General features: G+C 36.4%; 6 protein-coding genes across 11 annotated transcripts; 3 read left to right on the forward strand and 3 right to left on the reverse strand.

The window, feature by feature from the left end:
- The first annotated feature begins 5 nt into the window (after positions 1–5).
- LOC121811392 (receptor like protein 29-like) lies at positions 6–1,721 on the forward strand. Its single transcript, XM_042212241.1, has one exon. The coding sequence runs from the start codon at positions 270–272 to the stop codon at positions 1,632–1,634; it is 1,365 nt and encodes a 454-aa protein (XP_042068175.1). The 5' UTR covers positions 6–269; the 3' UTR covers positions 1,635–1,721.
- Positions 1,722–5,633: 3,912 nt separating this feature from the next.
- LOC121811274 (ubiquinone biosynthesis O-methyltransferase, mitochondrial-like) lies at positions 5,634–8,801 on the forward strand. The gene is made up of 9 exons (XM_042212104.1): positions 5,634–5,842; positions 5,949–6,038; positions 6,133–6,211; positions 6,454–6,531; positions 7,026–7,074; positions 7,385–7,434; positions 7,693–7,842; positions 8,380–8,460; positions 8,531–8,801. Exons 1-9 carry the CDS (start codon positions 5,634–5,636, stop codon positions 8,633–8,635), a joined length of 891 nt encoding a protein of 296 aa, XP_042068038.1. The 3' UTR covers positions 8,636–8,801.
- A 10-nt stretch (positions 8,802–8,811) lies between these two features.
- Positions 8,812–13,176, reverse strand: LOC121811273 (protein trichome birefringence-like 43). The gene is made up of 5 exons (XM_042212103.1): positions 12,804–13,176; positions 10,659–10,830; positions 9,776–9,951; positions 9,394–9,552; positions 8,812–9,254 (listed from the first exon to the last, which is right to left on the reverse strand). The coding sequence occupies exons 1-5, from the start codon at positions 13,040–13,042 to the stop codon at positions 9,002–9,004; spliced, it is 999 nt and encodes a 332-aa protein (XP_042068037.1). The 5' UTR covers positions 13,043–13,176; the 3' UTR covers positions 8,812–9,001.
- Positions 13,177–14,362: 1,186 nt separating this feature from the next.
- LOC121741420 lies at positions 14,363–16,666 on the reverse strand. 2 transcript variants are annotated; one of them, XR_006037861.1, is made up of 6 exons: positions 16,481–16,666; positions 15,781–15,894; positions 15,460–15,697; positions 15,240–15,361; positions 14,908–15,072; positions 14,363–14,593 (listed from the first exon to the last, which is right to left on the reverse strand). XR_006037861.1 is itself a non-coding variant. In XM_042134155.1 (5 exons), the coding sequence occupies exons 1-4, from the start codon at positions 16,577–16,579 to the stop codon at positions 15,276–15,278; spliced, it is 537 nt and encodes a 178-aa protein (XP_041990089.1). In that variant the 5' UTR covers positions 16,580–16,666; the 3' UTR covers positions 14,363–15,072; positions 15,240–15,275. The 2 variants fall into 2 exon arrangements, 1 of the variants encoding a protein (XP_041990089.1); XM_042134155.1 differs by having other exon boundaries at positions 14,363–15,072.
- Positions 16,667–16,812: 146 nt separating this feature from the next.
- LOC121741419 (disease resistance protein RPP13-like) lies at positions 16,813–20,041 on the forward strand. 3 transcript variants are annotated; one of them, XM_042134154.1, is made up of 3 exons: positions 16,813–18,568; positions 19,166–19,741; positions 19,843–20,041. In XM_042134154.1, exon 1 carries the CDS (start codon positions 17,134–17,136, stop codon positions 18,142–18,144), a length of 1,011 nt encoding a protein of 336 aa, XP_041990088.1. In that variant the 5' UTR covers positions 16,813–17,133; the 3' UTR covers positions 18,145–18,568; positions 19,166–19,741; positions 19,843–20,041. The 3 variants fall into 2 exon arrangements, with proteins under 3 accessions (XP_041990088.1, XP_041990086.1, XP_041990087.1); XM_042134152.1 differs by having other exon boundaries at positions 16,813–19,741.
- A 341-nt stretch (positions 20,042–20,382) lies between these two features.
- Positions 20,383–25,684, reverse strand: LOC121741535 (pentatricopeptide repeat-containing protein At4g33990-like). 3 transcript variants are annotated; one of them, XM_042134346.1, is made up of 5 exons: positions 25,487–25,684; positions 24,165–24,253; positions 21,364–23,897; positions 21,051–21,112; positions 20,383–20,798 (listed from the first exon to the last, which is right to left on the reverse strand). In XM_042134346.1, exons 2-3 carry the CDS (start codon positions 24,170–24,172, stop codon positions 21,446–21,448), a joined length of 2,460 nt encoding a protein of 819 aa, XP_041990280.1. In that variant the 5' UTR covers positions 24,173–24,253; positions 25,487–25,684; the 3' UTR covers positions 20,383–20,798; positions 21,051–21,112; positions 21,364–21,445. The 3 variants fall into 3 exon arrangements, with proteins under 3 accessions (XP_041990280.1, XP_041990279.1, XP_041990278.1); XM_042134345.1 differs by having other exon boundaries at positions 21,051–21,177; positions 21,359–23,897; positions 25,487–25,683; XM_042134344.1 differs by having other exon boundaries at positions 21,359–23,897; positions 25,487–25,682.
- Between the last annotated feature and the right edge of the window lie 1,542 nt (positions 25,685–27,226).

Below are 27,226 nucleotides of genomic sequence, written 5' to 3' on the forward strand. Positions count from 1 at the left end.
ATGTCCTATTTTTTTCTCAACTCATAATTCTCAAGAAACATCACTTGGCCCTACCCTTTGGTTTCAATTTTCTCACTCAAGCTCTTGACCCCACCTATCTTGTCAATCAAATCTTGGCTCTTGACTCCATTTACTCCCTCCTCTCTCTCTCTCTCTCTCTCTAAGTTTGAATCAAATGTGATTAAACAACTTTCTTCCCATATTAAAACAGTTCTCAGTCCATTAGCCTATTAGCAGCAAACACAAGACAAAGAAGAAACCAGAGAAAAATGCTCTCTCCATTCCTATTCCCTCTTCACATTCTGCTGCTATTCACCTTCTCCACCAATCAACCATCCTTAGCAGCTGACAACACCACACCTTCCAGCAGCATGAGCCGCCACGAGCTCGAAACGTTGTACAAGATCATGGAGAGCCTCTCGGCCGACCAGGACTGGAGAGTCGCTTACCCGAACCCCTGCCAGCCCGGCTCGGGCTGGCAGGGGATCGAGTGCAAGCACTCGACCCCCGACAACCTCTTCCACGTCACCCGCCTCGACCTTGGCACCTTTCCCAATCCATCTTGCAAGAACTCTGCCACATTCCCACCAGAAATCTTCCACCTCCCGAATCTCGACGCAATCTTCATCTTCCAATGCTTCACCAACGCCCCGACACGAATCACGATCCCTCCGAACAACCTCCTCCCTGCCTCCCCTCTCCAGCAGCTCAGCCTGAGATCAAACTCTGCACTCATTGGCACAATCCCACCTCAAATCTCCACTCTGAAGTCCCTCAAAATCCTCACATTGTCCCAGAACCGGCTAATGGGGCAAATCCCGACCGAGATCTTCACCTCCAGCGCCCTCGTGCACCTCGACCTGAGCTACAACGCCCTCACGGGCGCAATCCCATTAGAGCTAGGCAATCTTGGAAACCTTGTAGGCCTTGACCTGAGCTACAACAAGCTCACAGGGCCAATCCCTTCCGCAATAGGAGAGCTTCGGATTCTCCAGAAGCTCGACCTCAGCTCGAATCTCCTCACTGGAACCATCCCAGACTCCATCAATCACCTCCAGTCTCTAGTTTTCCTAGCACTCAGCAGCAACAGATTGCATGGTGCATTCCCCAAAGGCCTCATCAACCTCCACAGCTTGCAGTATTTCTTGATGGACAGCAATCCCATGTCCGTTTCCCTGCCCGTGGAACTCGGGCAGCTGAAGAAGCTGCAGGAGCTTCGCCTCTCGAACTCTGGCTACTCCGGCACCATCCCTTCTGCATACTCCCAGCTCCTCAACCTCAGCTCTCTGTCACTCCAAAACAACAAACTATCAGGAAAAATCCCAGATGCATTCTCCAATCTCTCCCACATCTACCACCTCAACCTCAGCAGGAACTTTCTAGAAGGTGTTGTCCCCTTCAACTCAACCTTCTTAAAAAGGCTTGGGAGGAACCTGGACCTTAGTGGCAACCTGGGGCTGTGTTTAAGCCCTTCTGCTGCCTATGATGGAGTCGGTGTCGGCGTCTGTGGTGACAACAACAGAATCAGCAGCAAACCAATCAAGACATCTGAAGCTGCATTGCTGCAATGTTCCACTCTGCTCTTTACCTTCTTCACCATTCTATCATTTCATCACACAAATTATTATTTCTAGTCTACTTCTGCCCCATGTTTAGTTTATTCAGTTTGTTGTAATAGAGTGGACTGAACCAGCTTATCCATTCAACCATTTGACTGTGCATGCCTCTAAGACAACAATGTAGGGAAGGTCATTACCATTTTCCAAGAGAATGTCTGAACTTTCTCATCACCAACATCATCATCATAATCATCATCCACCAATTTTGCACTAACAGTTACTTCCAGTCTCAAAAATTCACCTCACCTACTGTGTCTTAGGAATTTTCAGATTACTGTCTGATATGATATCACTGCCAGAAAACAAAAACTTCTTGATCCCATAAAAAATGGAGTACTATAATAATATTATAAAAAATTAATTTTTTTTTGAAATTTTAAAGGGCATGCTGTGTTTGATTAAACAAGACCACTGAACACAAGGACACCACCTGGATCCCACAGATTCAAATTTACTCCCAACTTTTCAAAACATTTTCCCCCTTTTCCAAGTTTCTTTATGGTACAAAATGGTGCATCTTCTGTTGTGGCATTGGCCCATTATTTTACCTCTCAATTCATGAAAAATACAATCTTGGTAATGAGTGACCAGTCATTATCTTAAGTACCTGAGAATTTATTACTGTCAACTTCCAACCCTTTTCATAAACTCCAAGACTCTTGATGACCGTGGAAGAAATATAATTAAGATGGCTAAAAACAATTATGTGACACGTCACATCAAAGCATGGTGTTTTTATCTCTAAAAACACCATCTTTTTAGAATATAAGGGAATGTATAGGTTAGTAGTATAAGAGAATTTTGCTTTCCCATTTGACAGTGTTAAAAAAGGGATCTTGGAGTGAGAGAAAAGAATCTAAAAATATAATGAAGATGCCTGAACCTTAATAGCTACCCTATTCATCCACACTCCAAAGGAAAAGATACCTAAGTCTAAACTGTAAAAAAACATATGTAGAGTTGTAGACTGTCCCAACACTAGACATGATGAAAGATTGAGATAATATACTACTACTAGTATTTGCTTTTTTTGCTCGTGACCATTTTTTAAAAATATCAATTCTTGAAATTTCTAGGAATTATTAGCAATACAAGTCTAGCATGGGAATTTGACATCACATAAATGATGTATCAATTACAATACTGTATGTATATGTGATAGAAAGAGGAGTAACAAATATTCTCGCTTTGCATTTGGTCCAAAGATAACAGAAACTAGAAAACAAAAAACTAGTAGAGTGCCCCCCTATTGCTTTGATATTTTTTGTAATTATTTTATTTATTTCTAGTAAGGGTAAGAGCAGTGTTACACAGATTGTTTGGTACACTAAATTACTACAAAATACTGTTCTCATGTAGTAAGCTTGATGAGATGTCTATTCCACATGGTGGTCGCTTCAAATACAACAATAATGCATGCCCGTGGCGGATCCGGTGTTTGATTTTAGAGGGCCCCGGAATCGATAGAAGTGAATGAATGAGGGAGAAATGAAGCTGTGTTTTTACTTAGTAATTTTCAGAAAAATAAGTTTTAAAAAATCTAGAAACCACCATTTGCAATTGAATTGGGATATTGATGTTAATAAAACTGTAGACCTACTCATGATCGTATGCTACTATATCATACACTTTAATTTCTTCAAATTAGTTTACACTTTTTAACATTTATGAACACATGCAAAATTATCCAAATATAGTTGAGACTCAGATTTTGGGACCCTTAGCAATTTGATGAGATGTCAGTTTCATATCACTTTTTGAAAATATTGTAGGCAATTGGATAAAACAATGGAAACTGAAAAAGATAAGTAATAACCACTCCTTACCATTGAGGGCAAATGAAAAGAGATGTTCAATTGGAGGGAAAGAGGTTTTGTATTACTCCCCACGTCCCCCAAATTTTGTCACAGTTTAACTGAGTACGAGTTTTAAGAAATGTAATGGAAGGTGGATTGAAAAAGTTAGTAGGGTGAATGGTCCTACTTTTAAAGTATTAGTTTTATAATAAAATATGAGTGGGAATAAGTTAGCGGAATGTGGAGTCTACTATAAAAAATGGTAAAAAGTGAAATGTGATAAATTTTGTGGGACGGACGGAACTGAAAAAATGTGACAAAATTTCAGGGACGAAAGGAGTACTATTCAAGATTGACTTGTCATGGACTCAAATTGAATTGAACTAAGATGAATTTATCACACGGTGGCGTTGTCTCAGTATTAAGTATCAAACTTTATATATTTAATCGAACAATATTCATAAGACTTATTATTATCTAATTCATCAAATCGAACACCGAACAACATCATAAGACTCAATATCATTTAATCCATCAAATCGAACACCATAATTATGATCTGTCATTTATTTGATTATGATAGGATAAAAACGATAAATTAGAAAGGGCAAATAGCTAAAAAATCATAAAGTTTGATCAAATTCTATTATGTCTTACAACTTGAAAAATTAGCCAGAAAAATCATGAAATTTTTGATTTGTTCACAATTATCTCACGACAATAATTTTGATAAAATTATAATGGCAGTCGAAAAACTATATGCGAATATCACCACACGCAAGTTAAATAAAGTCGCATATTCATCGGAAAAATACATCGTTTATTCGAAAATCAAACATCAACAATATATTACACGTAACTTAACAATTTTTTTTACTATAGGAGAATTGCGAACAAATTCAAATTTTATAGTATTTTTTTATTTTTTCAATTTCAATTTAAACTATAATTTGATTAATCCAAGGAGTGTGGTCGAGTGACTGAGACTCGTCCATCCTTAACCAAATGGTCAGGGGATCGATTAGTCACCGAATCCGCCAGGGGATACCCTTGGTAATAAAAAAAAACTATAATTTGAATAAACTTTATGATTTTTTTTTACCAACTTATCCGATTATATAAATGATGTCACAACTCACAACTAGCACCATTCTAATGTAAACCAATAAATTATGTTTCATTTGCATTAAAAGTTGGGGTGTAATTTCAATACTATATAAATAAAAGAATGAGAAAAATAAAAAAACTTAAGTATATGGCATGAAAGACAAAAGATGGTCACAGAAGCTCACGTGGGATAGTGATTAGTGAAGCACACTCGTGTTTGTGTATATTTAAGTACTTCCCCACTCTAACAAAAACAATTGCTTTCATATATTTTTCTCTTCTTTTTGTGTTTTTGGACAAATCAAAATGTTTTCTCTCTGAGTATTAAATTCTCACTGACAGTGTACTCTATGTATAATTCTTGAAATTTGTACCAATTTAATTTCTTACCTATTACTCCATATTTTCCTTTTTACTTTGGTACTCTTAATAAATTAAATGAACGACTTGAATAAAACTACTATACACATAACATTTGAAAGGTGACAAACAATTGATATGTATGTTTGAGATTATAATTTAATCTCTCAAAAGTATTATTGGCATTTCTTTATCATTCTTTTTAAAAATCAATAATATGATTTTCTATTTATCTATCCGTCGTGATGACTTGAACTTTACTTATTGATTGACGGGAATATAGAAGGGGCGATTGACGAGGCCACCCATGAGAGTGCAACACATTCGACCCGTACAATTGCTATCCCAAGCAACCTCCCATCCGACCAAGTCGTCGTTCGCCATCACTGATAATCTTAATTGCATCTTGTTGAGATATTTGCAAATGAATAGTCCAACGTAAGAAATGTGAATTTGAAAATGATAGAATTCAACTTGAATATCTCTTGTTTCATTTTTACTATACCAATTGTTGGTTTTGTTGGCATTGAGTGACGCAATTCCTAATTACAAGTAAAAAAATTGGGCGTAGTTTTAATTTTAGTAGTTGTATTTATAAAAAATCACCTATTTTTAGTATATGCCGTTCAATAGGCCCAATAACTAACCGAAAGCCTGGCCCAATTTGATTTACAGTTAGTTTCTGGCCCAGCCCATTATCTCTTTCTTTCCCACGTCCAAAAAGCCACCGGCATTTTCTTCCATTTCGACAATGATATCTAAACATATTTTAGCCCGAGCCCGGTTGCTAGCCCGGCCCGGTGGTCGTAGTTCACAGCCGTTGAATAAGCTCCAAAGCCGGCGTTATTCGGCAGCTCCGGCCGTTCCGGCTTCTACTCCTTCAACGGCGGCTAATGTACCTTCAAAAAGCTCTTTGAATGAAGATGAGCTGAAGAAGTTCGCCGCCATTGCCGAGACATGGTTTTCAATTTTTCTTAAAAGAGGAATTGCATCTTCTGTTTGTTAATTTTGAAGATTTCGCTTGATTATGTTTTATTGCTTTGTCAATTTGTTGAATTGGTGTTAGGTGGGAAGCTGAAGGACCGTTCAAGCCGCTGCATGCGATGAATCCGACAAGGCTTGCGTTTATTAGGTCCACGTTGTGTCGACATTTTGGGTAATTTTAGTTTGCTTTTGCATTTTTACTTGTTTCTGTATTGAGTATTTTCCCCCTCTTTGATGTGGAAAATTGAGATTGAAACACGTTTCAGGAAGGATCCATGCTGTTCGAGGCCATTTGAAGGATTGAAATTTGTGGATATTGGTTGTGGAGGAGGGATTTTGTCTGAGGTATAAGTATAACTTTTAACTACTATGGTGGCCTTGAAACCTGGCATGATTCATTGATAGATATTTGGAGTAGGAGTTTGCTGAAAATTGTTCTTCGAAATTTGTGAATTGTTTGTCAATGAAGGTATACTTGTACATCATGATTCATGACATGTATCCGTAGTATTTCTTGTATTCATTTGTGTCTTATACTTATGGTGACTCCTTTCTGGCCTTCAATGCTCTTTTTGATCATATTTCAGCCTTTAGCACGCATGGGTGCAAGTGTTACAGGAGTTGATGCTGTGGAAAAGAATATCAAGATCGCCCGGCTTCATGCGGTATGTCTTATTTGAGGAGGAAACAGAGAATTTAACTAGTTCAGTGCATTCCATCCACTGTCCACATGTATAACGGCCATTGGCTCTTGTATGATTTAGATTTTTGAAAATGCATGTAATCTAGTTTCATCTGCAATCATATAGTATGAAGTACTGGAAAACTAAAACATGGGAGGCAACCCAGTTCAATATCAGTAGAAGATGTGATCGTAATTTGGGAAAATTAAAATGGAATAATTCTATCCATCAATATATTAACAAAACTGTCACTGTGAAACAAAAACTGATTTAAGAATAGTAATAACGTTTAATTCCCACTCCCAGCTTGTTGAACTTCTTGATGTGTTCCCTGCTTGATATTATAGGGATGAACTGAAATTTTTACCTTTTTTATCAACCTGTCTCCTTATACTTAAAAAGTGCATGCCATTTATATAACAAAAAAAGAAACTTATGCTATTGTTTATGCCAGTGAGAGTGTATATATTTTGCAGGATTTGGATCCAACAACTTCCTCTATTGACTATCTTTGTACAACAGCTGGTATATGCCATACTTCTATTTTCAGTGTGAAGGTTAAAACGATTGATTAATTATATTGATTTCTTTTACATATTTTAGTCACTCTCTTGAGCGTGGAACTTAATGATTTTGTATTTGCGTATTATAATTTATAACTCAGTAAAGCTCCTGTAGTTATTAATTGCCTATCAATTGTGAGGCAAAAAAGAATTTTCTCATCTTCTGGGAATTAACGTTTGTAGACATATTATTTGATTCATTTTAAAAGATTTACTTTCTGGATTTCTATACCTATTCTTCTGAAGCTGATGCTACTGCTATATTTTGACAGAGAAATTGGTGGAAGATCATAGGAAATTTGATGCTGTACTTGCGCTAGAGGTATGTTATTAATGTTTTAAACAAAGATGCTATAATGGTCTGATAGTCAACAATACTAGGGAAAATTTTGATCTCCCATGTGCAGTTTTTTTTTTATCAAAATTCAGTAAATCCATATCATCTGCTCTTTCATGATTCATGACTGAGCCGATGCACTCTTCAAAATTATAATATGAAATCTAGGCATCTATATTTGTTGCCTTCCCGTGATACTTAGGATTGTGGAGATGTCCATCTGATTGTTTACATGCTATCTAGGTAATCGAGCATGTGGCAGATCCTGCTGATTTCTGCAAATCGTTGTCAGCTTTGACTGAGAATGGTGGAGCTACTCTGATCTCAACTATAAATAGATCAATGAGAGCATATGCAACAACTATCGTTGTGGCAGAATATCTCTTGCATTTGGTATGCTACTTTTCCATATTGCTTGAGGTGGTTAAGACATGCTTAGTCACCACGAAGATGTCAATCCTACAAAGAAAAAAATAAGAAACAGAAAGTCTTTCTGTTATTCATCCATATTGAAATATCACAGCCTGTGAGTTCAACTTTTGATCTATTATAATCTCTGGAAACGGAAGGTTTCTCCAAAAGTTCAACTAGGATATAGTTAGACATGAGTTGTGTGGTTGGCAGTAATAAGAGAAGAAGAAAAACAATAGAATGGAGTCAGATATGTTTTGGACACTGCAGTGACAAGTTAGACCTTGTTTTCTGTACAGATCACCGACCACATAATGCAATAGTATTCTTCATCTTCTTGTATCCCTTCATTTTTCTTCTCTATAGTTTCTTCAATAGGTTATTTGGATTCTTGGGGGATTACACGCTCATAATCGTTTTGGCAAGCTATGCTTTATAAACTCGAACTGTGTGGAGGTCTAGTGTTAAAGTCCATATCTAGGCTGTAGTAGCTGTCCTAACATTCATAAAATCTTTCAGCTACCAGCAGGGACGCATGACTGGTCGAGCTTTCTCACTCCAGAAGAGCTAGTCCTAATTCTTCAGCGAGCCTCAGTTTCTGTAAGTTCGAAGCAAATCTCCATTTCCTATAATTCACGCGATGTAAACTGCTACTTGCATTATCTTCCAGGTCCAAGAGATGGCTGGGTTTGTCTACAACCCCCTGACAGGGCGATGGTCTCTCTCTGACGATATCGTTGTAAATTTCATTGCATACGGGCTCAAAGAACTGTGAATAGATCAGGCGAAATAGTGCAGGATTTGAGAATACTGAAACTTCCAATTACACGTGATTATCTTATGAGAGTATAAATTCTTTGAAATACAGTAGCAATTAAAACTTTGTTTTTATATACTTGTCATCAATAACTAATATACTACTCCCGAAATTTTAAAGATCATTTGTGTATATACATTAAATTTCTCTAAATTAATAAAATTCTCCAATCCCAACAATATTAGTTTACAGAGGTTTTACTGTATATGCAAAAAAAGTATACAAACATGCATTCTTTATCAATAACAATAACAATAACAATATTAATAACAACAATAACAATAATAGTATTGCAATTGACAAATTGCTCAATTTCATAATGGACTAATTAATAGAGGCATTTAAGAGTTCATTCCAAATGTCAGGAACTCCACTTAGACACCAATGGGTGCAGTCCAAATCCCTATGGCCTCCATGCCCATAAACAGATGGATGTCCATCAATTCTCAACTGTGATAATCCTGTGATCTTCTGTAAATAGACATCTTTGTCCGTTGCTCTCAGAACTTTCTCCAGCACCACCTCTGCTGGGTGAGGGCTTCCTGGACTTTTCACTGGTTCTGTATGCCCCGTGCACCTTTTCATGACCATATAGAAATGTTATGCTACATATTCTACGTGAGTATCATTTGTGAGCATCACTTTCGTTTAACTCATATTAACACTAGTTTTATAAATTGTGCGGAATATCATAAGTCAATTTCTTATTTTCTTACGAGTCGTGATCAGGCGAAACGCCCTGGAAGAATACTTGAGTTTTGGTTGGATCAATGTTGGAATCGATCCATTTGGCCCATGTGTTGAGTGCTTTCTCATATGCAACCATACGGTCGAGGTCTTTCACCGTCGTGTTTCCGTACACAACCCAATCCCAACTGAGAACAAGCCAAACACAAACATGTAAGAAATTTGTACAATTAATTACTACTTCACCTGTCCCAATCTTTTTGGGACGTCCCAAGTTAAATGAGTTATTTTGAATTCATTCTTTATCCATTTATCTATTTTATTGTTTCTCGAATTTTATTCTCTCCTCTCTCATGCCCAAAAGAAACATCCCGATTACTTTGGAGGGAAAAACGGAAAAGGAATACTTACGGTTGTTTCCTGCCGGTGTGTAGCCACCAATGCCAAGAGTCGAAAATAACATAGTCCATTCCTCCCCAAATTTGGCTTGAACTTAGTGAATCCAACATTAGAACCCTCCCTCTATCCTCATTCTTAATATCCACCAAGAATGCATTTCGGTAGAACTTTAGCGATACATCGTAATCCTATATATATAGACACACATCATAACTATACACACATGACATAACTATAAAAAATGTTACATGGGACAAAATACTTGTTGAATACTCCTATTGTAGCAATAATCTCTTGGAGTTGTTAGATTTACAAAGATTATGCAGTAATAATCTTTGGGAGATGATCGATTTTACTGAGGCTAGATGTGTTCTTTTAGTAATACCCTTTGGAGTTAGATGTTAGATTTTACAAAGTCTAGGTCTATTGCATGAAGTAGCTAGTGATAATCTCTTATAGATGTTAGATTTTCCAGAGGCTAGATGGTCTCATTCATTGAAGCGTACCTAGTACCTAAAGGGAATAAACTAATTAGATGTGAATATCTCAACACGTCCTCACATATGTGAGTTATTCGAATGTGTTAATATTTGAACATGATCACTCATGCCTCGTCGCATCCGTACTATTGGATTGCACAAGGTAGACCCAGTGTCATAGGTTGAAGCACACCCGATACTTGCAGGGTAGACCAACTTATAAACTCTAGTGATCGAGGTTTCATCCTAAAATAACCAATGATATGAGTGATTCTCTAGGTATTGAAAGTGATGTATTTTTACTTTATATTTTCGATATGAAAGGACTCACACGTGAATATCTTTACGAATATTAATCTCAAATGGCAAAACATGAGTAAAATAATTTTTTCGAAAAAAAGTGTGATTAATCTTACATGAAATGTGAAAGTAGAGAGGCCTTGTACGGTCTTGGTGGTGTACTTAGCATGAGGTACAAGCACATGGAGCATGCATGTAAGAGATTGCCACTGATTAAGACTTAGTGAATCTCCAACAAACATCATCTGTTTGCCCTTTAATTTTCTCAAAAATTCCTCACCATTCAACCTACAATAATTCAATTAATTACTTATTTAGATATATATGTACATGAAAGAAATATAAAAAAAGGTGACAAAACTCGAACAGTAATTGAAGTCTGAGTCATGAGATCGCTCACTCCATCGACTAGAGCAACCTAAGCCGTTGGTGTAGTTAAGGCTTCTAAAACCCAAGAGAGTAGTACTAGTAGATGATGTTAAGATCATCACAATCAGTATCAACTTTAAAGACTGAAATTGAAAAGAAAGAAAAAAAAATGTGGACAGAAATTGACAAAAGGATATGAAAGTAACGTTATACCAGAAATTAACAAAGGATATGAAATAACGTTCTACCAAAATATTAATTAATTCTTAATTTAAATTCATTCACAATCAGGACCCAATTATTCCAAAATTTTAATTATTGCTGGTGAAGGACGAATAGTCCATGCAATTTTGGGAAATGAGTAATTAATTAATTAATTAATATAAGCAAGTTGTTGAGAAATAGCAAGATCGAAATGGTCCAAAAGCAATTTTGTAATTGTCTATATTATGAGTCACATCGCAATCGAAAAGGAAAACCATGACTATAAGGTCATGTTTATCATCACATAATAAACTCTATGATAGAGCTTAGTTAAGTTCTACGAGTCTAAAAGATTGAATCAAATTTTTCTTTAGAATCAAATTCTCAAACAGGATTTTAGTTGCTACGAAGATTACCCAAAAGCGGTATAGCTAGGGCTGGAAAAAAATACCGAATTACCGAAATACCGGCCTTATCGTACCGAAAAAATACCAAAAATACCGAATGTTCGGTATACCGTGACTTTCGATACGGTATGATATCTTACCGAAAGATTTCGGTAAGGTAACGGTATGAATTTTCATATACCGTGGTATACCGTGGCATACCGATATTCGGTATATACCGTAAATTAAGGTGTATACCGTAAAATATAAATATAATTATATATAATATATGTTTTTTATATTTTTAAATTATTAAATTATTAAAATCTATTGTGAAATATAGTTATAATTATGAATAAAATATATTTAACATATTTTTAAAATTATAAAATATACATAATATTTTAAAAACTCAAATATTCTATTTTCATTGATGTTGAAAATAAGGTATGCCGAACTTCAGTATGGTATACCGAGAATGAGGTATGGTATCAGTATGGAAATTTGCTATACCGAAAATAAGGTATACCGAAGTACGGTATACCAAAAATTTTGATAAGGTAAAGGTATGATTTTTTCATATACCGAATTTACGGTAAGGTATACGGTATGGTGGTTTTGGTAAGGTATACCATACCTACCCACCCCTAGGTATAGCGCATGCAGCAACACTTACGAGTAAGCCAGATATAAAAATAGCGTCTAGGGTTGCAATTCCTATATTATGATTATAGTAGTATAATTCTAAGACCCCAACATATTTATCAAAAGATAGTTTATTTTATGCTGAAATCGTCAATGAATAGAATAGGGATTATGGCTACACAAAACGTCGAGAACAATTCTAGACCGGCTCCTGAGTGGGATCGACCCTATTGATATAAGTAGTAGAGCCAGAAATTTTACGTTGGGTCCAATAAAAATTTCATAGCATACTTAATACTTACATTTCTTTTTAAAATCAAAACAAATTTCATAATCAACTTATAAATTTAAACAGATCTCTAAAAATCATACTCATACTATTAATTTTAGAAAACCGAATAATTACATATAGAAATAAATCAGCATTGGATTAAATCTCCAAAATGAAACAAATTCACAATTCCCAAATTGAACTAATTAAATAATACTAGTATATTAAATATTTATAGTTTTATTGAATGGTATTAAATTTTTAGAATTGCAACGTTACATGTATAACACATGCCTACACACGTTACTTAGTGTTGAAGAACGTGGTCACAAAAGAGTGATATAAAATACAAACAAAACTTTGCATAAAATAACAAAGAAAGTTACCGCGGCAGAAGGCAGCCGGCGGCGGAGGGCTGCCACCGGTAGCGGGTGTAGTCGGTGTCGGGGCGGCCCTTGAGGCGGCAGTCGAACTGCTCTTCGATGAACGGACACTGCGAGGAGAGGTAGTACGGATAGGAGGCGTCGACAACCCATTCACCCGAGAATATATCGCACCCTTTGTGGGCTATTTTCGCCTCCGCCTTCCATATCACTATGCCTAATAACAATGCTAATATTCCCATCACACTCACTGTGTGTCTGTGTGTGTGCTATATATATATATATATATATATATAGACAGGGATGAATGTGGGTGGAAAATGATACTTTTGGAGTGATTATGAGAAGAGCCAAACAATTGGGGTGGAAAATCTGATCCTTTTTTAAATTTGGAAAACCGTGGTTAGATAAGATAGATCACGTATTTATATATTTTAATTTAGCTTTTTCTTTAATTTTGTTCTTTTTCTAAGAAGAATGGGATAATTGTGGTTAAATTGCGTTGACTTCTAGTCAGTCTCATTGTTGTTGAAATCGGAAATAAAAATCATAACTTTTCATTATTTTAGAATCGTCCCATAGCGCGGGTCCTAATTTACGTGTAATTACTGGTAATGTGGCAATCGGAAATATTTTACGTGGACAAAACGTTATGTCGAATTGTCATTTAAATCATATATTTCGGCTGACTTCTGAACAAATTCATAGATTTTGAAACAAGAAATTAAAAATTACAATTTTTAATGTTTTGCAATTGGCTTAGGGGTCCTGATTTCGGAGAAATTGATGGTGACGTGTGGCAGTCGAAAATCATACTTGGATAAAACGTTCGATCAGCAGAGAGGCACAACCATGGCGGCCGGGGAGAGACTAATGTTGTACTCCCTCCGTCCCATATAATTTGACCTAGTTTTCCATTTTGGGCCATCCCACATAATTTGACTCATTTCACTTTTACCATTTTTGGTAGTGGACCCCACATTCCACTAACTCATTCCTACTCACATTTAAGTATAAAACTAATATATAAAAGTAGGACCCACATTCCACTAACTTTTTCAACTCACTTTTCATTATATTTCTTAAAACCCGTGCCTGATCAAAGTGTCCCAAATTATGTGGGACGGAGGGAGTATAAGATTTTCATTTATTTAACCTTTTATTTTATAAGCCAAATAATCTGCAAGAAAACATGTAAGCGTAAGACCATCTCCAACTGTACTCCAAAAATTAGTTTTGGTGTAGAAATCTTCTTCATCCATACATCAAACTTAAACTCATTTTTGGTATTTTTTGTGAAACAACAATATATGGTGTTACTGCAAAAATTTTGTAAGACAAAAATTCAAAAATTATGTAAATTTTGAATTTGGTGTAAATAGTTGGAGTAGAACTACTTTTTGGTGTGACGTATGCTAAAAATGGGTTGAGTTTGATGTAAATGATTGGAAATGAGCTGAGTGCTAGAAAAAGTTTTCGTCGAATGCTAAATTAATATTTTATGATGTTTCATATTTTATTTAGTTTATGCAGAATGCCAAATTAAAATTCAACACAAGTAGTAGTTGGTAATAAGCAAGTGTAATATATCCTGGTTACAGAAGTTCCAGCATTGTTTACATATACATATCTCTTTATGATAATTACTTAACAAATACACACACACACACACACACACACATTGCTGTTTGGTAACACAGAACAGCTATCTGTATATTTAGACCTACATGTATGCCTTCCTCAGCCACCGTAGCCCGGAAAGTTTGGGAATCTTAACGCAAAGCAGCCCGTCCCTGCACCACAAACACATCCTCATCAATTATAATTTGAGAGGAGACAAAGGAAGCATTTTTACACAGACCGAACTGCCAGATTTTCGAGACAACTGAACATTTGAAATCTCCTTGCTTTGCTAGTAAACGATTTATTGCATCGAACGAACAGATGACAAGAATAACGAGCATGTATGAGTTGAAATGGTGCTTTATTTACTTGCATGTCACAACATTGACAAGAGGTCTTTTAAATCCATCAGAAAACGGAAACATACTTCAAATATCTGTGGAACGAAAGAGAACTCCAACCGCGAATAAAAAATGAAACTTACTGAATTTCTGCTGATACATTATCCTTTTGTGCGTTACTAGGAAGTGGCCAAACAATTTGATATGGCCCCCGTGAAATCTCCCTTATGTGATAAGTCATGATCGGCTTGTTGGAACATAGCCCTCCACCACACGACCAATTTAGCCGGTTGCCACTTATAACCAGGCTGTCAGAAAATAATTCATCATTACGCCTCAACTAAACCGGATACTCAATGCAGCATTCATATCTTTCACTCCATGACAAAGACAAGATAAAAAACACAATCTAACAATAGAAAGTATGAAGCTGGAGCTATGAACGTTGAAATGAGTCACAAAGATGACATCTTACCTTTGGTCATCAACCTCTATCTTCACATTGTCCCTGCTAAGTGCTAACACCGGGAATTTCTAATGTGATGACATAATTGAATCCAGATTCTACAACATCCATTCTCGGTGACCACTCGGATCCTGTAGAATGAGGTAAAATCCACAAAACAATGCACCATTCTCTTCAAATCAATTGGAAATATTTCCACGAGAGCAATCCAAACAACTAGTTTACTCACCTGTTTGTGCAACATTACGAGCCTTTTCCACAGACTGGAACACGGGCTTCCCTTCTTCAGTAGTTGGCCTTGCAAACACAGGACCTTCTGAAGAAGGGTCAGTATATCCGCAACCTTGATCCATTTTGAAAGGTTCCACTTGAGCAGGTCTAGAATATGATGGCGCATCAAGGGAAGTAGACCCCTTTTTTCCAGAATCCGGGAATTGTGAAGGAACGCTGGGTTGCACGTAGTTCCCCTGTATAACGCGAAAAAGGAGTATGTTACAACACCCTTTCAATGGATCAACATTAAAAAAAGTTACAAAAACATCTAGGGGACCTGTTCATGTAAAGCCTGTCTCATGTAGCAACCTTGAGAACTCGATCCTTGCCGAGCAAAGTGCATCCTGTTGTCGTATCTCCGGATGACAGAGTTCAGACTATTGCTACACCTCTAAAAATGTGAATCAAGAAGTGGAAAACTGTTAACATATAGTGATAAGACTGAGGAAAGAAAAGAAGCATGAAACAGAGACATATAAATATCCTCTTGTAACCTACGTCTATAAAGAAAATATCAGAAAACCAAAATCATCGAATAACTGATATTCTTATCAGATCTTCACTATATTTTCTCTTTAACCTGTTGTAAAAATAATTTCTAAATGCTCAATTTCAATGAGCAAGATCTCTCCTTTTTAGTAGAAATGGAACACTAATACATTCAAATTTCCATCATAAACGCTATATCTTACATTTTCGTTTTCATTCTTATTCTGAACAGAGCTCTTTCTCTATCTATCTCTCAAGAAGATACACAAGAATCCATATGTTGAGCATGAGTAAAGAACCAAAACAAATCAGAATTGGCAGTAAATATCAATAATTATTGAAGATAATTGCATATAAAAAAACAAAACTCAGTATAATACACAACCAGAAACCGATGCTTAATGCTATCGACGATTTCAGAGTAGAAACTGCGATATTATAATTGAGTAAACAGCATACAACAAAAAAATTGGGGAAAGTGCAATTACCATAGGGAAAACGTGTGTAGCAGTGGCTGATATATCTTCATGAATAGCTAAATGGGATGCAATAATATTCGCTCTTCTTCTCACAATTTCACTCTCCATTTTCACAAACACTTTGGACAACCAACCACACTGCAGTGTTTCTGCTGAAGGAATTGCTCAATTTAAGATTGGGTTTCGAGATATTTTTGCCATTGTGATGTGAAATGTTGATTTTTTTGTGAACACAATGATTTGAGCTGAGAAAAGCACCATTGACTCATTCGGAGAGAGAAAAAATCTCCCTCCAAAAATATCGACAACATTTTTGAAGCTGTGACGTGTCATTTTCTTGCTCTGAAATTATTTTTTATAGGGAATTATCCGGTGAAATATTGATAGATTAAAAATACAAATTTTCAAGCATCCATTTGTACCACTGTAGGATGGAGTCATTTTTAAATTCAAATTTTCATACAACTATACAACTTGTGACTTTTCTGCTATAATTGATGTATAAAAGATAGGATTCAAAACCATGTGGAATATATTGTACAAATATAAATATCCCCTTTTTCTTAACACCACGCACATCCAACCTTTGTTTGAAAAATGAATCACCAATCAAGCTGAGCAACTTTATTCCATTTCATTCTTTTTTATCTGTATAGACAGAGATGGCTTATGCAGCTCTTGTCTCACTCACAAACACCATAAACCAAACCCTCAATAGTAATCTATATTCCATCTCCCCTGAAGAGAAGCAACAAATCACACCTCTCCTTGAATATGTCACTCCCTTTCAAGACTTCCTTGATAACTTTCCAGACAAATTCAACAGTTTGGAAGGGCGAATGAGGGATTTAGCAAATGCAGCAGAAGATATCGTAGAATATCTTGTGTTGGAAAAAGTTTATCCAACTCCTGATGAAGACCATCCAAGTGAAAAACATGAACTAGCACAGCTGCAAAATGTGATCAAGGAGATTGATTTGATCGATAAAGAAGTGAAGGAAATTGAAGATACCTCAAGATATAAAAGCATTCAACATGGTGCTCATAGCTCATCATCAACTTCAACTGCTCCTCTCATTCACAAAGATGCCATGGTTGGTTTGGAAGAGTATGTGTTGGATCTAAAGGACCGGATCTGTGGAGAGCCATCCAAAAAGCTGTATGTCATCCCTATCTGTGGCATGGGTGGCATCGGTAAAACTACTCTAGCTAGAAGTGTTTATGATGATCAATTAATCATGGAGAAATTTGAGATTCGTGTTTGGGTTACTATATCACAAGATTATAGTGCAGAGAGAATACTTTCAAACATCCTAGAGTGCTTGAAAGAGTTCAACAAAGATGAAAAGGAAGAAATCGACGATGTATTAGTGCACCAAATTTTAATGGGGAGGAGATATCTGGTTGTGATGGATGATATGTGGAGCACGGAAGCATGGGATATAGTTAGAGGAGTACTACCTGATAATGGTAATGGAAGCCGTGTCATGCTAACCACAAGATTGTATGGTGTGGCTTCCTACCCAGATCCTTCGTGCAAGCTCTACGAGTTGGGATTATTGGATGCAGACCAAAGTTGGAATCTTTTGAAGCAGAAGGTGTTTGCAGATGAAGATTTTCCTCGCGAATTGGAAAGCATTGGGAAGGAGATTGCAGGAAGGTGCAAAGGGTAGCCTCTTGCTATTGTGGTGATTGCTGGACTTCTATCCAGGGTCAGGCAAGATCGAGCTTCGTGGAAGGACATTGCTGAAAATGTGAAACTTGCAGATACAGTGGAACATGGACAGATTGGAGATATACTCTCTTTGAGTTATGTCCACTTACCTCAATATTTGAGGCCATGTTTCTTGTACATGGGATCCTTTCCGGAAGATCATGAGATCCAGGCACAGAAACTCATCAAATTATGGGTCGCTGAGGGCTTTGTGAGATATCCAATAGACTCTGAATCCTTTGAAAAGGTGGGAGAAGAGTGCTTGGAGGATCTCGTCGAGAGAAACCTTGTTTTGATCACAAAGAGGAAACGTCATGGCGGAGTCAAAAGTTGTCGTCTCCACGATCTGATTAGGGATTTCTGCATAAGAAAAGCTCATGAAAGTAAGTTCTTTTTAAGCAAGTTTTCCTTTAATGTTGCGTATAGATATTTCGAGGAGATTAATTTCACAGAGAGAATAAAAAATCAACGTCGTGTAAGCATTAATTCTTCCTATCTAAGTTACCTTTTGAGATGTGATTGCACAACCATCCATTCCATCAAATGCTCCACATACCGTGTGGTAAATCTGGAGTGTCTCAAGAGAGTCAGATTGCTGAGAGTGTTTGATGCAGAAGTAGTTGATGTGGAATGCTCACCATTTCTAGCTCAATTGTATGAGCTATTCCATTTAAGATATCTTGACATTAGATTTAGTCATGGCATTCCTACAACCTTATCAAAGCTTCAAAATCTGCAAACTTTGATCATTCGTGAGCAAACCCACGGCTTTGGCAAAGCAAGTGATATCTGGTTGAGTTGGGGCATGCCACAGTTAAGACATGTTTACTTCTATGGTACAATTCATTTTCATGATCCAAATGAAGTAGTTTGTTCTCTAGAAAGCCTACAAACACTCTCCTATTTATCTCATTGGATTTGCCGTGAAAGGGTCCTGAAAATGATTCCAAACCTGAAAAAGTTGAAGATTGATTGTTCAGGCCGTGTTCATAGTGGAGCTCCAGCTTGTTTGGATGATCTGGGACATCTGCATAGACTTGAGAATTTGGAAATATATGCAGGCCACTGTTTACGATCTCGGCCAAAATACTATAGGTTCACTTTTCCAAGTATGCTGAAGAAGCTGACTCTGAAGGCTCTGGAATTCCCTTGGAACGACATAGTTGTTGTTGGTTCGTTGCCAAATCTTCAAGTACTTAAATTAAAAGGTTGTACTTGTGATGGCGGCACATGGGAAACAAGGGAAGGAGCATTTCCAGAGTTGGAAGTTCTTCTGGTTGAAGATTCGAGTTTTGAGCATTGGATCACTGAAAGCATCCATTTCCCGAGGCTCAAACGGCTGCTGCTTTATTCTTGTAGTTTTCTCAATGAGATTCCCAATGATATTGGAGAAATTCCACCTCTTGAATTGATTGAGATTAAGGGTTATGCGAAGAAGTCTTTAGTGGAGTCAGCTGAACTGATACGAGAGGAACAAGAAGATATGGGAAACAACACTCTTCAAGTTGTCTGCATTCCTAAAGTCAACATCTAGTGGAAGTTTTTATTCTGATGAGGTATTGTATAAACCCTTTTACCTAAATATGACATTATCAGAGCATTTTCTTTTAAGGTGCACGGTTGAAATTGACATGTAGATCTTGGCTTTTTTTCCCAGTATTTTGAGGATGAGGGCTATGATGATCAAGATCTATGACAAGGGTGATTTACCTTCCTCGGGATTCAGATTCAAATAGGATGGATATGTGTTAATGCTTTATCAAAGAGACATTCACTGATGAGGTTTTCTTAAGTAATGTATATTGTGGAACTTGTTTCTATTGGTTAATTTAAATCGTTCTGTAATTGAATGCTAATATGATACTATGTTGTTTCCTTATTGTTAAAAGGTTCATAACCAGAAAGACACAAGAATCACATATGAGTTTAACCAAAAAGAGAGGCTAAAAGTTGAATTGTAAGAGAGGAAAAACAAATCAAAATAGGCAGTAAATATCAAGAAGTATTCACAAATTCTCTTGAAGATAATTGCATGGATAAAACTGAGTATATAATACACAACCAGAAACTCTAAGTGGAGTTATGTTAGGAGATAAAACCGCCGATCCGATGCGAGCACGGGATATGCTCGACGAAATGACACTCGTAAACTCACACGCCACTTGTTTGATAAAAAGTCGCAAAGAGACTCTCAAAGTTTGTGGGAATGGAACTCGGCTTTATTGAATTTGGAATGAAAGAACAACAAGAAATGACAACTGAATTCCTCACGCAGGAGGCCTAACGATATAAATCGTCCTATGCTTGATCTCCCCAAAGATGATTGTATCATCTACGTATGTCCCTATAAATAGGTGATTCCAAACACTAAACTAGGAAATAACAATATAATAATAACTGCTAAAAGATAGGAATTGAATTACAAATGCCGAGATTTGCTCCTCCCTGATTATTCTCCATCAGTTATGATTCTCCTTTATGTCTGGCCAAACAAACGCCTCCCTGATTCTTCTCCATCCCTGATTCTTCTCCATCCGTTAGGATTCTCTCCCGTTGACGGATTCTTCTGGCCAAACAATTTCCCTTTTTCCTCGCTTGTAAACTTTCCACCCGCTATCCGTATCAAGTTAGGTGCAACATGTACCGATGAAGAAGAAGGACAAATATGAGGGTTAGCTTGAAACAGCAGAAGGCTTATTGAGATCAAGGAATTTCCCCCCACAACAAAATTTTGCAGCAACTATAACAGCTGCTAGGGGATCAGATGAGTAAAGCAGCTACATATATATCAACGGTGTACTTGGCTAACTTAACTGCTAATGATAAGTCGCACCAGCATGAACTAGAAATTAGTTTGAAAAGTACCTCATTTCAATAGACAGAGCACCAAAATAGGCTAAACCTTGCACATGCATCCCCCATTCCCCCTGTATCCGTATCCAGGAACAAGACGATATTATATTCACAGGCCAAGCCAAAGGAAAGCAGAATACTGTAAGGTGTCAATGAATTAGATCATTCATATTTCTAGACAATCTCTTAAATCATTTATGTGCCTTTCTCCTGTAATTTTAGGACTTAAGAGTCGTAACAAAAGGTTTTAAATGAAGTACTGTTTACATTTTGACCCATACGGAGACAACACAAACAAAAAAAGAGATCAGCATCCTTACCTTACATGATATATCGGGAACTTCTTGTCTTCTTGAACAGATAACAATATCAATGGAGATTTTCAATTCAGACAACTATTCAACATGTCACCAATAATCACCACAGGAACAAAGCCCATCTTTGAAGTGGTGGAAACGATTAGAATCCCTCACGATAATATCTCTTTCTGTGAGTTTTGATATGAGCTTTGTGAAACTATGACAGTCCCCACATACACGCAGATTCTTGTATATCCTAATACAAGTTTTAGGTGGTGTGTTGAGAATGCCAAAGATAATAGCCAATCTTTCGCTGTGGTGTGCAAGGATATTTTCTTTCTCATCCACTTCAACGTCCTGTAGTACAAAACTAGTGTCGGGGGTATAACCAAGGCCTTTTATCTTAGCATTTATTTTTCCTAGTTCTTCAAGTATCTTTTCATACTGTGGGTCAGACTGATTGCCTGAATAAAAGACTTCTATCTTCTTATTCAGTTCAATTGAGCTCCACCCTGGAGTCTTCCACAAGCCTCTATCCCGAGCCAGTGATCTCACTTCATTCACCCCTTCCCATCGTCCAAAGTTTGCATAAAGATTGGACAGCAAAACATAGTGTCCAGCATCTTGTGAATCAAGTTCAAACAAGTAACTCGAGGCTTTTCTACCCATCTCCACATTTCCGTGGATTCTGCAAGCGCCAAGTAGAGCTCCCCATACTGACGCGTCAGGTTTCATAGGCATGCTCTCAATGAAGTTATATGCAGTTTCTAAAAGTCCAGCCCTGCCAAACATGTCTACCATACAACCATAGTGCTTCAAAGTAGGCATCATTTTATATTCTTGCTGCATCACTTGAAAACACCATTTTCCCTGATCTACCAAACCGGAATGGCTACAAGCATTCAATAAAGATAAAAAGGTCACGTGATCTGGCTTCACTCCTTCGTTTAACATTTCCTCAAAAAATTTCAATGATGTCTCTCCAAGTCCATGAAGTCCATGACATGAGATAATGGTATTCCAAGGTACAGAGGTTTCCCTAGATACCTGATAAAATAAGGATATCGCTTCACTCAACCTCCCACATTTTCCATACAGGTCAACAAGACAAGTACCGACAAAGACATCCAACTCAAGGTTTTCTTTGAGCACCTGACCATGGATTTTCATTCCATCTTTCAAAGCTCCAAGATGAGAATATGCCGGTAAAATGGCGACCCGTGTTCCTTGGTTAGGTTTCAAATCCTCATTTCCTTTCATCCAATTGTATACCTCAACAGCATCAGCAGCAAGACCATTTTGAGCATAGCCCGTGATCATTGTATTCCACGAGATCATATCTTTATGAGAAAGTCTCTCAAAAACCTTCCGTGCAGAATCAGTAATGCCTAATTTGGCATACATGTCAATAACTCCATTTCCAATCACTATATCTTCGGTGATCCAACACTTCCTTGTGATGAATCCATGAACAGATTTAACCCATAAAGGGTCCTTCATTTGAGCAACACAGGAAGACAAGCTGACTACAGTCAGCAAATCTGGTTGAACTTTATTCGCTTGCATCCGATGGAAGAACTTGATTGCAACATATGGATGATTATTTTGCTCATATGCTGCAATTATGGAGTTCCATGACACTATATCTCTGACATGCATATGGTCAAAGACGTTTAGGACACATTTTAATTCACCAAATTTGGCATACATATTAATCAAGGCATTGGAAACAAATACATTAAACTCCAAACCATGTTTAATGACAAATAAATGGATCAACATTCCCCTCAATAAGTCATTCAGTTGCGCACAAACTGAGAGTATAGTAGCAACGGTCACTGAATCCATCTTCACTCCCTCTAGTATCATGTCATCCAAGATACTTAATGCCTCTTTAGCATTATCATTCTGGAAAAATCCAGAAATCATAGAATTCCAACATCCTGTATCACGAAATGGCATGTCCTTGAAAATTGTATATGCTTTACCAGCAAATCCAAAACGGCAATACATATGCACCAAGGAAGAAGCCACAAAAATATCCCATTCCAACCCTGATTTCAAAATACAGCAATGCAAGCTTGTCCCGTCAATTAGAGCACTACAAGCTTTCAACACAGGGGGGAAAGTATGAAAATCAGGTCTAACATCAGTTCTTGACAACATCTCAAATGCACATTTCACTGCTTTACTGGACTGGTGATTTCGGACATAAGCAGATATCATTGAGTTCCAAGTGTAAGAATCCTTGTCTCGGACTTGATCAAAAGTATACCGAGACAAGGAAACATTGCCAAAATAGGAATGCATATTGATAAGCCTGGTGGCGACAAATGAGCTTTTAGCTTTCCCTGATACAGTAAGGAGAGCATGAAGGTGCTTGATATCCTCAGATTTTTTGCAAGCTCTAAATAGCCCCTCAACATCAATCTCTCTGGTTCTTTCATTATTGCCACAACCCAAATTTCTAGTGCATCTCACACTATAACAATGGAAGAGGATGCAACTTGACCTTGACAGATAGTCTAAAGAAATCCCACCCTTACAGACGGGTAGTCGTCTGCAAACAAAATAAATAATTTAAAATGATGAACAACTAAGATAGCAGGTACCAAAACAAAAGACAGTTGAAGTATTTGAAGTGGCAAAAGACAGTTGAAGTATTTGAAGTGACAAACCGAAGAGTTTTACTATATTCCTCACATAAAATATTTAGATACCCCAAGTATATTTCTAAGTTCGAACTCACAAGCACATTAAACACACATGCACATAGTAATATGTATCGGAGTTAAAGAAATTAAACTCTAAAATGCGCATACACTACCTTTGCATGCCCAACAACTTCGATTTACTTATTCTCTCACTCTTGAACCTTATTCCTTCCTTTGTAGCTTGAGCTTGGGTCTTTTACACCTTTGGAGTTAAGCAAATACTTATATAAATACTTTTGTCAATACAAGGTAAACATTATATATAAACCTTCCATTTTTTACATTTAAATATTAAGGTCTAACTATACTTTTGAGGTGGGACTGGTTGAATCGCCGGAGGCCCAGGTCTTCCCGGTGAACGCACATGCGAACTGCCTCGCTTGGCCAGGATGACTGGTCCCACCTCGTTATCGTAGTAAGTGTACATATATATATTTGACTATTATTTCTGGAGTTTAACATGATATACAAATTGCTTACTTTAGTTAATCAAAATAAACAACTAACTTTACTTCTTTCTCCAAACTCTGGCCTTATACAAAGTAGAGCCAATATGCTAAATTCCCTCTAACAAAAGGGTTATCAAGCTTAATTAATAGCATTAGTCTAATATATATGCTCATTTCAAGCATAAAAGGCAAGAAGTCAGAGTCCCCTATTTAAAAGTTATTCTAGGTTAGGCGATCAGATAATATAATGTTTTTAAAGAGAGTTGGCTAAAAATCAGAAGGAATTCAATGGAATTTACCACAGAGACTGACATTTTATTTTCTCCATACATAATTGCATTTCCATTTTGAAAATCCTATTTTATTTTATCTTCAAGAAACAAACTCACAACTTCCACAATTTATCACCTTATCAAATATACAATGCTTCTTCATGTCATCATAATTCTAACAACTGCATAACAAGCAAATGAACACAAATAAAAGTATTACCAACTGATAGTGACAAATAAAATTTTATGATTCTCCAGATATCTTCCTAGCATCTGTTCAAAACTCCTTATACTCAACTGCCAATCCGCGGCCTAACACCATAAATAAGCACGAAAACTCAAAAGCTACAATTTAAAGCAATATAATCCCAGCAACTTATAGGCCACTTCAACAATTCCAAAAGGTTATGTTTTTAGTTTACATTTCTTGTTTAAATCAAGTCTAAGTCTTCCCAAAAATACGTATATAGTAAATTTTATTTAACCAAAACCAATATACAACAAACCTTCCCCAATTCAATCTAGCAATTATTTGGCTTAAAATATTCAATCTAGGAATTCATTTGGCTCGAAATTAATAGTCAAAACATGCTCAGTATAATCCTAGGATTACATAAGCACCAACAATTCATGAAATAATTCACAGGGTTTTCCCAGAGGTAGTGACATTATCATTTCAAGGTTTTAGATGTTTTAGAGTTAACAATACAGTACCTCGGTTCACAGTAATATTAAGCGAATGAATTTCTTGCTTGAACTTGAGCTTCAAATTGATGGAGTTGGAGAAGGGAGAAGACAATAAACTGGACATAGAAGCAAGGTGGCAAAGGCGGAGGTCACAGCGGCGCTAAAAGACGCGGCGGCAATTTCGCGGCGACAGAAAGATGGAGGAGAAATGGAGATTTAATTTTAATTTTGTTTTTTCAATATTGGACTAGAAGAGTGGGCCTTAATTTTGAAGCCCAAATAAATGCATAAGATTATTTATTATAGATGGTCCAGTTTTTATTTCTATATCAAGCTTTTCACTACTTAATTATTTGTATACACCTAAAATACATACGCAGAAAATAAACTTTATAAAGGCTATATGGAGTGTGTTATATTACTAACTCATAATTAAATTGCTAACTATAACTAAATGATGTACATTAGATCTTAAAATTAAAGGCTGAGATCATTCAACTCTAAATATTAATAGAGTGAACGAAAAATATCAATTATGGTATTTATGTCAATTTACAACAAAGTAGTTATAGCTAACTTTTAAAAATATCTAAAACTTTAAATGTATATGAGATCCTATATGCATATGTTTTGAAGTTAAAATTTGAATTTTTTTTGAGTTTTCGTATTTTTGAAGACACATATTTATATCAATACAACTTACATAATATGTCAATATAATGCTTGTAAAATGTCAATATGAAATTGTGTTGACATTCTCATAGCTTCGTGTTGATGTATTTCATACACTATATTAACATTGTGTTTCTAAACCCTAAATTTGATATTTGTTATTATCTTTTTTAATATTAAAAAATGAAAAATGAAATCACACATGACAAATTATAGACCACAAGATTTCTAAAATCCTATAGTCTTAAATTAGTTATAGTTAGCAATTGATCACATCTCGATGCTATATTACATAAAAAAAATTTAAAAGTATATTTTTAAATAATTTAAATGGTTGGCAGAGACTTTTATTTACTTGTTTAGATAAAATGTGAATGAATTTTAAGAGAAAATATTAATTTTTTTATAATGGGCTTAAGTCCTCCACATGGGACCGTCCATGTGCTTCCGTCGTATTTCTTTTCGAGATATCTCAACTAAATTAATTTATTTCTTTTTTGGGGTGAAACAAGGTTGTTGGTTCTGGTTAAAAACTAATAATTGGTGTGCAAGATCATTCTTGAATAAATTTTCAAATTCTTTCACTTACCAACTTATTGAAGGTTTGAAATTAGGGCTGACAATTTTCGACAAGACACGATAATCCGACACGAATCCGCACGAAATTATTGGGTTGGGGTCAAGTCTTAATGGATCCGTGTCCTTACTGGGTTGACCCATTAAGAACCCGATAATTTCGGGTTGGGTTCGGGTCGGATGCGGGTCGGATACGGGTAACCCATTAAGAAATAATATTATTATTTTTATTATTATTTAAAAAAATATATATTACTTCAATGTTTTAATTTCTTATAAATTAGGTTAAAATAGTATAAAACGAATTTTAATTGTGTAAATTAGGTTAAAAATTAAGGTTTAATCGTGTAATATTATGTTTTAATCGTGTAATATCAGGTTCGGGTTGTTATCGTGTCGTGTCAACCCATATTATATCGTGTCGATAACGGGTTCATGTCGGGTGCAGGTCGTGTTCGGATTTGAAGGTAGCAGGTCGGGTTCGTGTTCGGATTTGCAGTTTCCTTAACAGGTCGGGTT

The sequence above is a fragment of the Salvia splendens genome, chromosome 7, assembly GCF_004379255.2.
Source record: "Salvia splendens isolate huo1 chromosome 7, SspV2, whole genome shotgun sequence".
Lineage (NCBI taxonomy): Eukaryota > Viridiplantae > Streptophyta > Magnoliopsida > Lamiales > Lamiaceae > Salvia > Salvia splendens.